The 16,946-nt window shown below is 39.0% G+C and overlaps 1 protein-coding gene across 1 annotated transcript in view; it reads left to right on the top strand.

The window, feature by feature from the left end:
• The first annotated feature begins 9,053 nt into the window (after nucleotides 1-9,053).
• Nucleotides 9,054-16,946, top strand: part of SDK1 (sidekick cell adhesion molecule 1) — a 640,423-nt gene continuing 632,530 nt past the window's right edge. Inside the window, exons 1-2 of the mRNA XM_067550834.1 lie at nucleotides 9,054-9,139; nucleotides 9,403-10,744. Coding sequence (XP_067406935.1) covers nucleotides 10,276-10,744 — 469 coding nt within the window. The 5' untranslated portion in view covers nucleotides 9,054-9,139; nucleotides 9,403-10,275. The remainder of the gene's footprint in view (nucleotides 9,140-9,402; nucleotides 10,745-16,946) is intronic.

Raw genomic sequence — 16,946 nt, 5'->3', positions numbered from 1 at the left:
GACACACCAATTTTGGTTTATTGATTTCCAAACCCACATTTTTCTGGTCTACTAGGCATGATCTTAACACAATCCTTGAATTATATCAGCAGGGCCTTTTTTGTTTGGAGTTATTCAGTCTGTCTCCTTTTCACCCTTTTCCCCTCCATCCACGTTTATTGTTATAGGCTATTTTGACATTTTTAAAACTTTCACTCATGGTAAATTTGTAGGCTCAATTATTACAGGAAACTATTTCAAATTACTTCCATGTCTGGATAAAAAAGATGTTTAGAATAAATTACAGATGTATTATAATAAGTGACCACAAGGCTTTGATGCTTACCTACTTCTTTAAGGATTTTTTTTTTACTGCTATATTCCCCCTTCATTTCATCTGCCTTAGCATTGCTGCAATTGCAACATTTTGCCATTGGTTAAGTTAATTACAGTTGTGTATCACTATGGCCTTTTCAAGGAATATGTATTCCAGATCATGTTTACTACTGAAAAGTGACAGTCTGAATTTGAATCAAATGTGCACTGCCAGATGAACTTTATTACATATTTAAATAAATTTCTACAACTTATCTAAAGAATGTGCAGGAACATCCCAGGGGATCACTTTGAAAGTCTGTGTAATTAGCTACTTTTAAAAAGATAACAATGGATACAGACAATAAGTCAGAATTTCTGTTACTAGAAATATCCTTCCTTTCCAAAGCACAGAACCATGCTATTGACCTTGAGTCAAAGACTATACTTACTGGTACTCCTGAAATGGGAACAATGTAAATGTACACAGTCTGACTTGTTATTTAAACTACTTTTCTGTACTTTACAAGCAGGATACAAATGGCAATGACTAATCAGGTAAGCAAAATTATTTTTAGTGGTGTTCTTTCTCTGACCCCTGGCCTAACTTGACTATATTCAAGGATATAGTCTATTTGCTGTTCATCATGTTCAAATAAATAACTCCATGAGGAAGGGAAGAATCATGGCACTCAGAAGAGCAACGCTTGAAAAGCATTGAGGTGCTGATTAGATGCCAGGTGAATAAGGGAGAGTCAGTCCAGAGAAAGGATGAGTTGATGTACGCACAGATGCATCCAAGGAGAACAGTGGCAACAAATAAATTATTTTGGCTGTCAAAGATAAGAACCTGTGGGTGAAGATCCTCTGCACTAACAGACTGGGGAAAAATGTACTGAATTACTTTAATTTTGTGCCAACACCCCAGAACTTGTAAAAGACAGCTAGCACATTGGCTCATCTGTTTTAATCCTCTGTCTTCATATCCCTTCAGTCTCACAATCTAGTTCAGGTTTTGTTTCTGCCACTTGGAGTTATGAGATTAAAGCTTGATGCCTAAACTTGAGCCACCAGTAAATCTAAAAAATTCTTGCATATGCAAGTATATGCATGCACAAAAGATTAGCAACCAACAGAATATCATTAAAAGATAAGCAACACTCTAAACACAAGTGAAAACTCTGCTGAGATCTACATAATGGCAAATTCCACTGGATTTGAATCTTAGTCTAAATCACTATTAATACCTTTTCACATCTTACCAAAAGAAAAATAATTTATAGTTAGATCAGGAGCCTATACTGTAATCTCTATAAACATCTATGTGTGTTTTGAAACTTATGCTCTCATTTCATGATCCGTTTATTTTACTATGATGGGCAAACTGTAGAGAATTACAGTAATAATATGGCTGAGATGTTTGTTTTTATCCCCGTTCAGTAAAGTGTGATTGTTCAAGCCCTCATAGTAATTGTTTTCATCCTTCTCTCTAGCTTTATCACTATGTAGTAAACATGATTTAAACAAAAAAGATTATTCATTATAATGATGTCAACCAATTAAAAAAATGAAGTCTTGTAATAATGGAATCAATGCATATATTTCTGTCCATTTTTCAACTAACAATTACAGTAACTCAAGTATATACTTAAATTTATTTTTAAAGTATGTTCTCTGTATACATTTAATATTTTTTCTTGAAAGAAAAATACTCAATGTAACCTCATAACAAAATTCAACAGATATTCTTCCTTATGCAAGATAAAATATCTATGAACAGAACAATATAAATATATTTTGAAACAAGTCTTGTATTTAATAAAAATATTATCGTTTGTACTTATATAGTGCATTTCACAGAACTTCAGAAACATTAACTAAGCCCTCACAACACCTTTAAAAGGAAGGTAAGTGATACACAGGGATTATTTCTTCCACCATTGAAATGCAGCCCTCTCTGAGGTGAAATGCAGCACTTAACCGTGCAAATGAACACTCCACAACAGTTTAGGTCAGGAAATGAAGAAAACTGTGATCTGCTGAAACCACACTGGAATTAAGATAGGAAGAATATAATTCCTGAGCTGCATTTCTGTCAGAACACAGAGGTCACCTCTCTGCATATAAAAACTGCCATGGAATCTTTAATTAGAACAAGTGACCAAGACTTCAGTTTTATGTCTCATCCTAAAGACAGAACTTCCAGCAGCAGTACATTCCTAACACTATGCTCAGGCATTGGTTCATTAATGACTCAGGGGGTAAGTGTACTGAACACTGAATCGTCAGCACCTCTCCCTGCATCCCCCAAGTGTTCCTTGGAGGTCTCCCATCTGGCATGACCCTTGATGACATATTACTGGAATTCAGGATGAAGTAGTCTGACTGCAAGCTTAAACGCAGTTTATTAAAAGCTCTCTCTTTTGTACATATGATCAGTTTTTACTTGTATTTTAACCTTTATCAATAAGTAGATTCACAGACCTGCACACTAATGCAAAAGGAAGATAAAAACTTAAAAAAGTTACCAGGATGGAAGAGGTAGAATATAAAGGTTTAGTACAACCCTATACATTTTGTCTGTGTCCATAACACTCCCTCATATTTCTGGACAATACCAGCCATTGCTCAACTTGCTCAGGTCACCTTTGCCTGGGGCATCCTCTGAATCATGAAAGGGTAATCATTGCAGCCCATTACTGGATGTCCAGACCGATTGGTGTTTGAAGACTGCAGACTTTTTAAAATAAACTCTCTCTCTCTACATTTTATCCAAACTCGTCTGGAGTAGAATCATTACAGCCCCTGTGTGGTCTTCCTCCTGGAGGCTCTAAGAATGTTTTCAAACATCTACATTTCAAAAACGCAGAACCTGTTGTCTTGATCCTTTATGTTACTCCGCTAACTCTCTACTCCATAAAACACAGCAGGGAAACATGGCCAGGTCACTGTAAATTTCTTCTGACAGTGAAATGGGATGGCCTTGTGTTACATTGGCATAATGCAGACGATGGGGTAATTCAGAAGCTACACTTACTCTTTTCTAGAGACTGTACAGACACTGTCCAAATCTGCTTAACTGGCTTTTGAATATATTAAACACAGCTATGTTAAAGCACTATGAGGATAGGTCTTAAAAGCCATGAAACATGGAGTTCAGTCAGTCTGCTCACTCTGCCCTTAACTCTTACCGCTGTGCCTTAGTATTGTCGCTCTACTGTTCCCAGATTCTTATATCTTGGTACAATGGTACTAAGCAGTAAGTGAATAACTTTTAACTCTGAATTTGCTGCCATTTGTGAACATAAGATCAGACCACCTATTTTCTATGTCTATTTGCTGTTTTGTAAACTAAAATCAAACAGAAGAAAACACAAAACTGTTACCATGTTGTGTATGAGGCATTATAACTGATGTCATAGCAAGCTCTTTAACCTCCTAGAATCAATCTGAATTCTTATTCCTGTCCTGCCTTCTTTGCAGAAGACACTTCCAGAAGCGTGGTGAGGTCATAATATAAGCTTCTCACGGGATTCCCTGCTATGTAATGTGATATTTGTTCATTATCTTCCAAACTTTATTACTGATGTGGGAGCAGATTTACACCATAAAAGCAGAGCAGCTGGCTAGTGACCCTTGGGACTATCCCTTTGCTTAGGAAAATTTCAGACCCCTCCTATAGTTTACTATACTCAGACTGATTTAGTGGGTTGCAAAACCATCCTGTTTTTAAAACAAGTTATTTTCTACTCACATATCTGTTATTTTCTAAAGCTTTGTCTCTTGGGAGGAAAAGAACAATATTAAAAGTAGTATAAAATCTTTTGGGACAACCAAAAGGTTAAGTTAAAGCAATTGTTTTTCCTAGTGATGAATTTGCATTGTAATTTTAGATTAACGCAAAATCGAAGTCTAGGAATAAGACTGCGGACTCAGGAAGCTGGCAATTCTCACTGTCACCATTGCACAGACACGTGCTATAGAGGACCCTTCTATGTGTATATTAGAAACTTGAATTGCTCTATAGGTTAGTAGCTTATTCAAGATGGAGATCATAGAGGAAGATATGAAGCTCAATTACAAGAGGATAAATAGTGTTCTTCAGAGTCTCTAGAATATTAACACCTATGCTGGTGCCTCTTCAATTATATGGTATTACCTGTCAGTGTAGAAGTGTCTTTCCTCTCATTATCTTTCAAAGCTATTGCTGTTTTTTCTTTATCAGCTATATTTTCTAAGTACAATAAAATATCATCCAAGAAAATGTATTGGTGGAAAACACTACATGCTGGTGAAAATTAGTCAGAAATGCCTTCTCTAGAAGAATGTATTACAGGACTAACGTAAGCAACCAAACCATAGTGATTTCCTGGATGGAAGACCAGAATTTGGTGTGGTTTGCAACCTTGCAGTTCAGTATTATCCATCAATGAATGAGAGAGCTTTAGGAAAGTAAGATTGGATACATTGTTGAAAACAAAAATATAACCAGGCACATTTGACATACACTCTTTCACAGCAGTCTGACAGGCTGACAAAAGTCACAACTGTAGCAGTATTCAATATAATTGCATGAGTCAGGACAAATTCACCATTTGTGACAAAATTATAACATTTTTCTTAATGTAAGAAGTATGGTTACAACAAATACACACAAGACATATGAATAACTACTATAACTGTGGAGATCCAAGTTATGGATTTATTGCATGGCAATTTGTTTTCCCCTTCTTTTTCTATCAAGCCAAAAACTGTGCTGTTTATTTTTAGTTAGTTCCTCTAGTTAGGTGGCTGTATGATCCTTCTTTCTTAGCTAAACAGCTTCTCTCAGGCAGCTGGCATCTCTTGAGGAGGTGAATTTTCTATTCCTTCCCCCACCTCTCCTCTGTCCTTTATTCCCAATGCTCTCATTACTTATATAAATAAAATGCTACAATATTCTACAACAATGATACAAAACTCTATAGTTTATAGTAGAATTGGTATCATGTTTGCATTTTACTGTAGAATAATTTAGTCATTTTTAAATGACAGAATCTTCCCTGTATTTATCTTTTTTTCTCCACTATCTGCCTGCCTTTTTACAGCACTGGCTCCATCTCCTTCTCTTCTACATTTTTCCCTCTACTGGTTTACCTTTAAAAGTCTCCAATTCTTGTCTCTTCTTTGGTATGTGGGAGAGCGGTTCTTCTGCCTTTCCTGACACTGGGTCAGTAGTTTGCTCTCTCCACTCATCATGTACAGTGGGGCAAGTGTGGAACAGCAGCATGGAAACAGCAATAACGGTACTACCAACATCCAAGCAGGCATCTGACATTGCAACACTTCAAAAAAAAAAAAAAAAAAAAAACTCCAATAAAACAGAGCTGCATTTTAAAGACATAGGTCTCATCTTTAAGGCCAAAAGTGGTATTTTCTTCAATCATGTTAGCTTAATGCAATTGAAAAGCCTTCTTAACACTTGTTAAGATGCAGGCTAACATCTTTGAAGGCAGGCTAGTCATGTTGTACCCTAAGCTCCTCCTAGTCTCACTAACAGGACTCCAAATGTGTTACTTTATGTCTCAACAAACCTAACCAGAGAGCTGTTCAATTGTGTTAAACTAACATGATTGAAGAAAAACATCATTTTTGCCCTTCAGGAGACCAAAGGCACTTTACCAGGGTCAAAAGAAAGCAATCAAATACACACTGCCTCCCTACTCAGAATATAGGAGGGAATAATTTTAAGGAGACATTATCATGTTGAAGAGATTTTAAAAGAAGCAAATGCCCTTATTTGTTACTAAAAGCACCCTGAAATATTAAAAATTAAAGTGGTTTTAAACTGACTTACTTTTATTTATACGGCGTATTTACTTTTTGCATTTCACTCAACTTTATAGGCTTGGATGATGAAAATTGACTAGTTAGTTTAATTTTCCTGGTTTTATAAACCAGCCCAATCCTGTGGCTATGAGATTACTATAAATGAATGTTTAATTCCAAGGAAAAACATGGCTTCAGTGAAATGAAAACAAAATAATGGAAACAAACATGTTAATGCTAGATTTTCTAGAACTCATCTTTTATAGATTTAATTTGGGGTCTAAGCTATCTGATAATTAGTTTAACAAATGCTTCTTCTTTGGGACTGATATAACCACCTTCAATTTAGCTATAATTTAAATAGAGAGTATCTGAGCCTTTCTTCCTACAATCAGGTATGTCATTTCATGGGGAAAAGAAGAATTGGGGGGAGAGGGGTGGCAAAGTTGCCTCAGCATACAAAACATCATATATCATCTTATATCCTCCAAAGTCCAGGAGAGGGACCAAAAAGTGGAGTATATATACCTATGTTGGGTGGCAGTTGCCCCATAGCAAATGACACCCAACTACATTTTAAACTGATCTTAAAATATTAAGATGATGTTCAAACTTATCAGGCAGCAAATCTGCACTCATTATATTGCTTTGTTAGTGGTAATTAAAAACCTAATTAAGTGTGCTTTGCATTTCCTGTTAGGATAAATAAAAGCTCCAAAAAACAACTAGTTTTGAAAAAAGCAGTTCCTCCTCCTGCAGTGAATTGGTAATAGTGTAACAGAAGTTATAAATACAGTTGCTCCCCTGAGATCAGTTCTCTAAACAGTGGAACACAGGCTTGGCTCAGCTTATATTGTACTGAAAACAGACATCAGGGAGGAATGAGTATAAGAGTGGGATCCTGAGTTCTATAATTATTCACCTGTTTCATCCCAGAGGGAAAATGTGCTGGGATCAAATGTACCATGCAGCTGGTCATTAACAAGGCAAGGGGCTGAGATATAGCTTGTATCTTTTGATTACTACAAAGAGGTGACTGAGCCATAGGTGCTGGAACTAAGGGTGCGGGGGTGTACCAACACACCTGGCTTGAAGTGGTTTCCATCCTATACAGCGTTTACAGTTTGGTTCAGTGGCTCTCAGCACCCCTACTATACAAATTGCTCCAGCACCCCTGGACAGAGCACAGGAGAGGGGCTTGGGTAGGCTGGATCTTTTGTTAGTGACTGTGGAGTACAGTGGGATATCGATATCAAAGAGCTGTTAAATAGTGGGAGTGGAAAGAGTTAATTTGCAGGGGCAGAGGCATACTATGCACTAATTCAATAATGGAAACACTGGGGAAAAGCTAGGATATATAATGCATCTGTTAGATAATAATTGGAAAAGGGAAAATGAATGCAGAAGGCAATGGATATAATGAGCCTGATACTGAGTGAAGGTGTAATAATCTATTAGTTATAGCACAGGGAAAAACGTGCACAGGTGAAGGGCTACTAGATATCATGTACCCATTACACATTATGAAGTGGCAGGGACTACAGATATATTGCATCTGTCAGATACTATACCAGAAGGAAAACTGCAATGGTATGGGGCTAGCAGATATCATATGCTGGTTGGTGAGTTGGTGGGAGATTTTCCTCTTTATTATGCAAGAAAACAGAAGCATGGGAAAAAATGGCTTAATTTAAACGCCTCACTTCTTTGCCAAAGCTCCATGCCATCCATTAATAATACAAAAACCTCTTACATTTGATGTGATAGTTTACTGTGTGGTCCTGGTGACCCCATCACAATACGTATCTTGTCAAGATATTTTAAAAATTTGGCACAAACCTATATTTAAACGTTTGCTGGCATATCAAATAAAACAAGTAAAGCTCAAGAACTTCGCAGCAGTGTTACTAGCCCTTGGAGGCCGAGTTAAAGCACCACAAAGAGAGAGGAGGGGGGTGTTAATTTGTACCTCTAGGCTCCCTGACTTTCGTCAGTTCCCTCTATGTTTTCCTTGTTCGTTGCTGCAAAAAAAAATGAACAGCTGCAGGCGAGGATGCACAGACAGAGGTGGCCCGACAGCCTCACCCATTCTTTGCTGACCGTGGGCGTGCCCGAGCTTCCACCCTTCTGCTGCAACTGCTGCAGAGACCGGCTTGCAAACCTAGGAGGCGCAGCGAGCGCGAGGAGCCGGGCAACGTTCCATCGGGCTAGCGCGAGCGGCCGTTAAAGGACGCCCGCCCCTCCCCCTCTCTTTTCCTCTTTTGCCACGCGTCTTCTGTCCAATCAGTCGCCTAGCTGGAGGCGGTGCCTCCGGTGGGGGAGGAGGGAAGCTGTGGAATGGAAGGTTGGACTGTGAGCGTTTAGTGCGGCTGTGGGAAGGTCCCGCGCTCACCGCCAGTTAGTGTGTGAGGGGAGGGAGCCGGCTTCCCTCCCCCTTCCTCCTCGCGCCTGTACAGAACAGGCGGGCAAACCTGTGCGAATACACCCCACCCCCACACATCCCCTAACTCAAACAGCCTTCTCTGTTCCCCTGTAGCTGCTCTGCCTGGCCCGGGGAGGGAGGTCCCCACACAGCCACAGCACTGCTAGGTGTAGGTTGGGGGAGGAGGTGGGGAGAGAGGAAATGGGCGGGTGGGCTGAGGGGAGGGGGTGTGTGGGGTCAGTTAGTTGGGGGAGGGGAGAGGTGGGATGTATAGAGATAGGCTATGGAGGTGAGATGGGGTGTTTGGGGGAGGGGGGGATAGGGACTGTATGGGGGAGGAGATTGGGATAGTTGAGGGGAGATTGGGAAGTGAATGTGGAGTGAGTAAGGGGGGTGGTGAGGGGAGGATGAAGTAGGGGACATGATGAGACTCAGTGTAAAGTGGTGTGTGTGTGGGGGGGGGAGGTAGAGATGAAGTGTGTGGGCGATACACTAGGCTAGGGGCTAAATTAATACCAGGTGGTACAGGAGTGAGGAAAGTTCAGGCTCGTCAGTCCTGTGGCGAGCAGGGGAGGGGAGCTGGCAGGATTTTTGTTTTGTCAATTTCCCTCCTTGGTGATTTGTTTTACTTTTGGTTTTGTTTGTCCTGATTTTTTTTATTTGTATGTAAACAATCAGGAAAAAATCTGAGGGAAAAAAATACCTCTTAAAACCCCTCAACTTTCCCCCTTTCTCTGGGGGGGGGGGAGGGGAAGAGAGGGGGAAGCAATTCCATCTGCTTTGTTTAAATGTTAAACCTTTAGCGCTTATTTATCTTTTGTTGTGTAGAGGTTTGCTGCTGCTGCTATTGTGATAGAGCTTCCCCCTTATGTTTACAGGGAGAGACGCACAGGAAGAACCACGATCCCAAGGCTGCACAAACAAGGAACGCAGGAGGAGTCCATCTAAGCAAAGGGATTGGAAGGATTTCACCTTGTTGCTGCTTGTTTCAGGCGATTTCCCCTCCTCATTGAAACGCCCCATCTGAGGGTTTCTCTTTGTTGCTTCCAAAGCCGATCAGAAGCAAATCCTTTGCATGTTGTTGGAGATGGTTTTTCCTGCGGTTCTCTTGCAAGAAACAGACCAGCACCTTCCTACTAGGAGGGAAATCTGATCAACTGAGGTTTCCCCCACCGACCGCCACCTCCGGCTGAGTGTGAGAGTTCGAGTGACACCCCCACTGGCCTGTAGCAGCTGACTTCAAATCTAGCTGGAATCACAGCCAGGGCTGCTAAATTTACCTCGTCGAGGACCCTTCAAACCCTCCTATTGATGACAGATTTGTATTCAAAGAAAAATCGGATTAATATAACTGTTGAGCTGGGGAAGGGGGGGAATATCTGCATGGCTAATCCTGAAACTGTCTGAAATAAATCTTTAGTGCAAGGAGTAGTGCGATATTTCCCCCTGATTTTTAGGTTTATTTTCTTCTTATACAAGAATTTAACGTTTCTGTAGCAAGGTTTCACGGGAAATGGGACACATACGAAAAACTAACCTGTTCCATAAAAATCACAAGTGGGAATAGTTTCCGTCATCCTCGCGGTATGAAAGGTGTTCTCTGGATTGTCTGCTGGTGGCTCTCTAGATGGATCAATCTCTCTCTAGTTTTGCTAGCGATGTGATGAAGGATCCAGGTTTACTGGAATACTGACGCCAATAAACTTACTCTCTCAGCGTTGAAGGCATTGGATGTGACACTGCAAAAAAACATGTGTTTTACATTTCTGCCTGGTTGTTTTGGTTCAATCAATACCTCTACAAGATACATTGATTTAGGTGGCGATTATAATACAGTCATGCACACGGCGTGCTGCTTTCGGGTCGCATGCAAAGTGAGCACAAATCACCGAGTCCTCCGCTCCTGTAAACCGGGGGTTTCTGTTCCCCCAAAACTTCAGGATGAAAGCAAAGGGCGATGCCCCCAACCCACCAAAGAGAACCCGGCATCGGGGTGTGGAGTGATCAAAGACCAAAGAGCTGACAAAACTGTCAGGCAGTCGGATCGACCGGGGATCCGTGAGGAAATAATGGTTGGAAGAAAGGGGCATCGTGAAATTATTGCACGAAGGAATAGCTGGGGAGACCGGATGACGATAAAGTTAAACTTCTGCATCTTCTGCCGGGGATGGTGGGCGTTTCTGTTGCTTCAGCTCCACATGTTGCAAGCACTGGCACAAGGTAGGGCTACAGACGTTTTTCTTTAAATACTGCATCTGTCTTTTTAAACATAGAAATCAGGCATGGATGTGACCTTTTGCTTTAATCACACAATAGAGAACAAACTTCAGAAATCGTCTTTAACAGGGGATTTAATAAAGAAATGGTATTTTCTTTATAAACAGTGGTTTCTTTATAGGAACAAGCGTTTGCTCCTTTATCTAATTATCTTCCTTTACTACCCTATTTCGACCCCCTAGATAAGTATCAGCAGGTATATCGGGACCTTGTTCTTAATCGTCACACAACCTGGCCTTTGTATGTAGTTGGAGATAAACATACATTTCTGTTATTTCTTAGGCAGCAGAAGAGTTAACTTATGTGTGAGTTTAAAAAAAATATTGTGCAGCGACATAAGTTATCAGGAGAAACTGACAGAAATCAACCGACTATATCAGGCATGTAAAACAGAAATCTTTTAAAAATGAGTGTCATTGCATGTGAACTTAGCTTCGAGGCTTGTTCAGTTCTTAGATTGCTAAAAAAAAACATTTAACTGACACAAAAACTGCGATTGATTTATTCTGAGAATTTCCACATCAGATATTCTTGCAATCAAATGAGTCCCTTGTAAACCCAGGATCACAGTCGACCAATCGACTTCAGATATCATGTGGCAATCACTTTGCATCTAAAATTACCTTTTAAAAAAATCGCCAGATGCAGGGTAACTCTTAGTAATCCTTTGACAGAGTAAACAATAAGTGGTAGGTAATAGCATTACGGTTGGCTGAGCAAAATAACACGCTGAACAAATGCAGCTTTCACTTTCTTTGCTGTTTTGAGTTTTACTGCTGAGTGTATGGTGTTTGAGCAGTGTGTTAGGCACAGTATTCATCTCTATAGTGAGGGATGACTAGTCAGCGATTAAAACTCGGAAGTTAATAATCTCTTAAAAAGGGGAATGAGTTCTGCGAAAAAATCTTTAAAATAAAGTTCCCTCTCTGTTTTGATTAACTCTGTATTTAATAGATGTTTATTGAGTTCATTTTTAAAGTGTAAAACAGTATGTCCTGACTTAGTCAACTAGTCTTTTACAAAGAAAATCAGTGCAGCACTTTGCTTATCTTTGCATGTTTGTGTTGGTGCTCACTAGCTCTTTTTTTTGTGTGTGTGTAGAATTTCATGGGGGAGAACACTATGCTGAAGTTTAATAACTGGATAGTCTGTGTGTTGAGGGAGGGGTCTGTGAAACTAAGTCTGCTGTAGTATGGGTACTCAGGCATTGCATCCCTTCAAAATTTTCAGATCCAGGGTATCCACTAGTTCTAAACTACTGTTTAATAATGGACTCCACCCTCATAAATCTGCCTCTTTTGAAGTTTTGTTTATGCTGTCATTCCTATTCCCAAACTATTTGTACTGAGGCCTGCAAACTTTAACAGAGGGAATTGTTATAGTAAAACAGAATGTACTTAAATCTAGTTAATGTAATCCTCTGCAAGTTATAATTCACATTTCTTCTCTTTTTTTGTATCCTTGATTCGCATGTACCAATGTGACCTTTTATTTTGAAAGGCAAATATTTTAGAATATCTATTTAAATTGGACTTCTTCAGATTCACAGTTAAGTCAGTTTTATATGTAGATTCCTGAATCAATTGACTCTTAAATTTTTTTTCCCTATGAATAGTGAAAGTAACCTTCTTCTTACAATAAAAACTATGCACATACATTATATTAAGTACTGCACAAGTGTAACAACATTATTTTAGTACCATATTTTTAAGTTTACTAAGCACATTATAAATACATCTTTATTGAATTTCTTTGTTTGAGATTTGTATACAGTCTAGTGTTACAAAGTATCCTAAACTTTAAAATTGTCCTAACACCAAATCTGTTTATTAAATGTGCAGGCAAAGTAATAATGAAACAAGCAAGAGGTGTATGAGGGGGTAGAAAGAAAGTACTTTCTCCTTCAGTAGAAAAGCACTTGTGTAATTTCATGGGTGGGGGTTTAGTAACTATTTGTCAATGAAGTATGAACAATTCATTCAGTGAGGTACCCACAAAGGGTGGTCTCCAGGAAGGAACCTAGTCATTGCAATCAGAGTGTCAGGATCCCTAACATTTAGATGTCAGCAAAAATCACAAGAACACTACTGTGATCCACAAAAGCTGGGTAAGGAGCCTAGGTTCCCTGTACAGTAAATGGGGAGAGATAGGCACCTTAGAATGCAAATCACAAAAGACAGCATGGCAAGTAGTGAGCTGCCTAAGCTAGGCAATGGGAGATGAGGGTGAGAGCTGTGTGTCCTAAGCCCCATCCTTCTTTTGGAGATTGGTGCTTGAATCTGGGCTACAGGAAGGCACCTCTCTGCTTAGCAATCCATGATTGGGAATCAGGCTCCTAAGGTGATCCTTGTGAAAATTAGTTAGGCATCTGCCTCACTCCATACAAGGAAAAGGAGCTACTGCTCCTGCCAGCCACCTTTTATAACTTTTAGCCCAGTGGCTAGAGCACTCAGTCAACGGGCATGCAGGAGATCCCAGTTCAGTTCTTCTGTCTCTGCCAAAGGGGAAGAAAGGATGTGAACAGGGTCTCATCTCTCAGAAGAGTGCTCTAACCACAGGGCTATGGGATATTCTGATGTGGGGCTCCCTCAATCTCTCCTGCTGAAACTGTTTCAATATGGATAAATAATGGTGCAGGGGAACTGGGCCCAGGGTCACCCCCATTCCAGATGGATGCGCCAAACCACTGGACTACAGAATCATTCTTACATACTCTCTTTCTCTCTCAGGCTCAATGACTACTGAGGTATTTATCCACAGTGGTACAGTCATTCTGCCAGAGTGAGTGTGTGAGAGTGATTCTGTAGTCCAGTGGTTAGGCTACCCATCTGGGCAACCCTGTGTCTAGTCACTCTTTTATTTTTTAGCCACAGTGGAACAATTTGAATAGGAGAGACTGAGGAAGCCCCAATCAGAATATCCCATTGCCCATAGTAGTAGTCCTTTTAAAATTAGAAGTCATGAAAAACAGTACCAATCTTAATGCAGTACACTTCAAACAGGTTGTCACACATTTTAAAGGCAGCAACAGGTTGCTGTTCTTTATGCTTTCTGAATTGTATGATATATCCATCATTTTTATATCATATTGAAAATTCACATTATAGAAGAGATATCAGTTTTTGACAAAAGCTCATGTATCTTGAAAATGAAAGTTCTGGTACAGCTACAGAGGGTTTCTAATGGGATGATGAGTTGGTCATATGCACAAGGGTATTACATGGCTCTCTAATCTTTTTATCTGATAAAAATAAAATACAACATTCTAAATGTGAAGCCTATAGCTGTTAGGAACTGAAGTCTTCACAAATGACTATTCCAGCACTTTTAAAATTAAACCAGGTACATTGAAATGCACTATTAGTTCAAGTCCCGCTAAACTGAATGGAAAAGATCATTGAGACCAAGTATTTCATATTTTCAAATAAATGATAAAATATTTTTGCAGTTGTAACTAGTTTGAGTACTGGCCACAATTGGATGATCTATATAGAACATAGGATTCAGAGATGAAACATACAAATAAAACATTTTGGCAATCCACTATTCAACATTTTCATTCCAATTTTCTTAGGCTGTATTAGAAGATATTTAAACATTTCTATTAATCAGTTTTTCAATCTTCAGAGATAGCTAAGTGTGATACTGTCTTATTGTGGTGGATTTTCATTTTAAAATTAATCTAGAGTTTACAAAAGTTCAAGAACTGAGAGTACTGGAAAGTGAAGTCTTCCCTTCAAGTTGGGCAGTATTAGTGCAAGACTTTAAATTTCTATGCCTATTCAGTCCTTAGTCTTTCTGCTGAGCCTGCCAACCATGATGCTGGTGGTGGTTTTTGACAAATTTGTCTATTAGAAATGAGCTAATTAGCACCAAGTTATCATATGCCATAAAATAATTTGGCATAATATAATAATTTATAACCACTGTTAGTCACTGTTTAGTAATTTCAGGTTCAGATTAGCAAGGTAGTGGTGAAAGGCTTCAGATCACATTAACAACACCTTAAATTAGCTAGTGCTTCTGTAGATAACTATTGTATTTAAAACAAAGATCCTGATCCTGCAAGTTACTGTGGTTGTGTGGATCCCTGTGCCTATGCAAAGCCCCCACTGATTGAACAGCGCTCATTACAGGGTTGGGCCCTTAGAGTTTAATAGTGACATGTCTACTAAAGGACTGGAGGCATTGAATGGAAGTACCACTGTTTGTGTAAATATGTTTGAAGTTGCTAAAGGCTGAAATACATTTTGGGGAATGCCTTTAAATACTAGCAACAAAGATCTCACTTTCTATTAAGAATTGAATGAATACTTTTTAAAATTTGACTGTAGCTGCGGTAATTTTGAAAAAGATAAAACCATTGCATTGCTCTAAGCATTCTCTAACAAGAAAAACTATCTTAATATTTAAAGAAATAGAAGCTTGTTTCATTTTCTTAGTTTAACAGAGATGAAAATGTAATTTTTTATGCCACTTGATCAAATTTATAATTTAAAATCATATAAGAAGCTGACTCCTTATTTAAAGTGGCATTAATATCCATTATGCTTTTGATAGAACCAGTGAAGTGGATGGTTGAGGAATGTATTTTTATGGGGTATGGTTTTTGTTAATACCAGTTTGTAATCTGGTGGGATTTGTGAACATGTTAAGTGCAAGAAATTTTTAAAATAAATTGCAAACTGCATTTGATACAAAAAGAGGATGAAGAACTTGCAAAGGATACTTAGCAAATTAAATCAAGAGATAAATAGTTGTTATGAAAAGGGAAAGACAGGCAGGCAGATGAGAGGGTGAATTTATTGGAGAGCAGAAGGTATGGCAAGTTAAATGTTAGAAGAGGTATTTTTAGCCCTATAACAGTTTTATACCGTTTTTCAGATGGTCATCAGATCACAATACATATCCTTCTGTGTCCCCTTTTCTTAGTACAGCATTTGCTATGTTAGTTTTCAAATGTGTGAATTCTTCTTCCTGTGCATTTAAATAGATTTGTTAAAATGGATTCATTTGTATACTTCACTAAAAAACTGGCTTATTTTGAAATATTTCAAAATAAGTTAAAAGAAATCTAATAACATTCTCACATTATACATAGCTGCTAACTCATTCATATTTTGAGTGAAGTGCCTCAGACAAATTAATGAGAGAGAAGATATTAACAGTAGTGAGAGAGGATGGAGAGAGTGTATTGTAAGCCACATGATACATATTGGTCTTGTTGCATAATGCACTACTGGAAGGTGGACATAGGAATCCACAGTGTGATAATAGGGCTTTATAGTGTGATAATAGAACTTGTGCCATTGTTCCATAAGCTGTATTTATTGGGCCAGATCATCAACCCCCATTAAAGTCAACATGCACTACTGCAGTGGTGCAAAGTGACCATAAAGATGCCCTAAAGAAGGAGCTGAGGATTCCTGCATTATAAGGTAATTATCAGATGCCCCTCATGGCACCATCAGTGCAGAGGGCATGGTAGATCCAGCAAAGGACATGGGGGTTTGGAACCAGAGTATGATGCTCTTCACTGCTCTCCGATCATTGGAAATGTTCCTAGGGGACTGTTTTAGCTGGTGTAAGTTAGAACAGTCTTAGGGCCTGATTCAGAACTGCATTATTGTTTTTTGCTGATGTAACTTCATTGAAACCAGTGAAGTTACAGTGGTGTAAAATTGGAGTGATGCAGTAGTGAATGGGGTTCTTCAGGAAAGTTTGAACCAAATGTGTTCAGATGACTTTGTGATAAGACAGAGTTGGGAAAAAAATCAAATGTTTTCTGCTTTAAAATGCCCTCTTTAAATCAGCTGATCATGAAACTTCAAATTCAGTATATAAGAAAATTAGTCCTCTTGTTTTCCCTTCCTTCTGATGGTATTCAAAGGAAATCAGCAAAGCTGGTGGCTTTTCTTCTTGACCAAACACCTACTGTAGGATTCTGGGAAAGGACTGTGACGTTAGCTTTGGGAGCTCCCCAAACCATATCATGGCACTGCCTCACAATGTTATGATGTCTGCATCTTCATATCATGTCATTGCTTCAGTGTCTGATGGTTCTGCCTTGTTAGCTGCTAAATCTCAGAATTCTCTACTGATCATGTGCAAATTGTGATTTTCAAAGACTTATAACTTGGCCAAA

The sequence above is a fragment of the Emydura macquarii genome, unplaced genomic scaffold (genome assembly GCF_026122565.2).
Source record: "Emydura macquarii macquarii isolate MOO-44397 ecotype Brisbane River unplaced genomic scaffold, CSIRO-AGI_Emac_v2 contig_1348, whole genome shotgun sequence".
Taxonomy (NCBI): Eukaryota; Metazoa; Chordata; order Testudines; family Chelidae; genus Emydura; species Emydura macquarii.
This window is presented reverse-complemented; position numbering and strand designations above follow the sequence as displayed.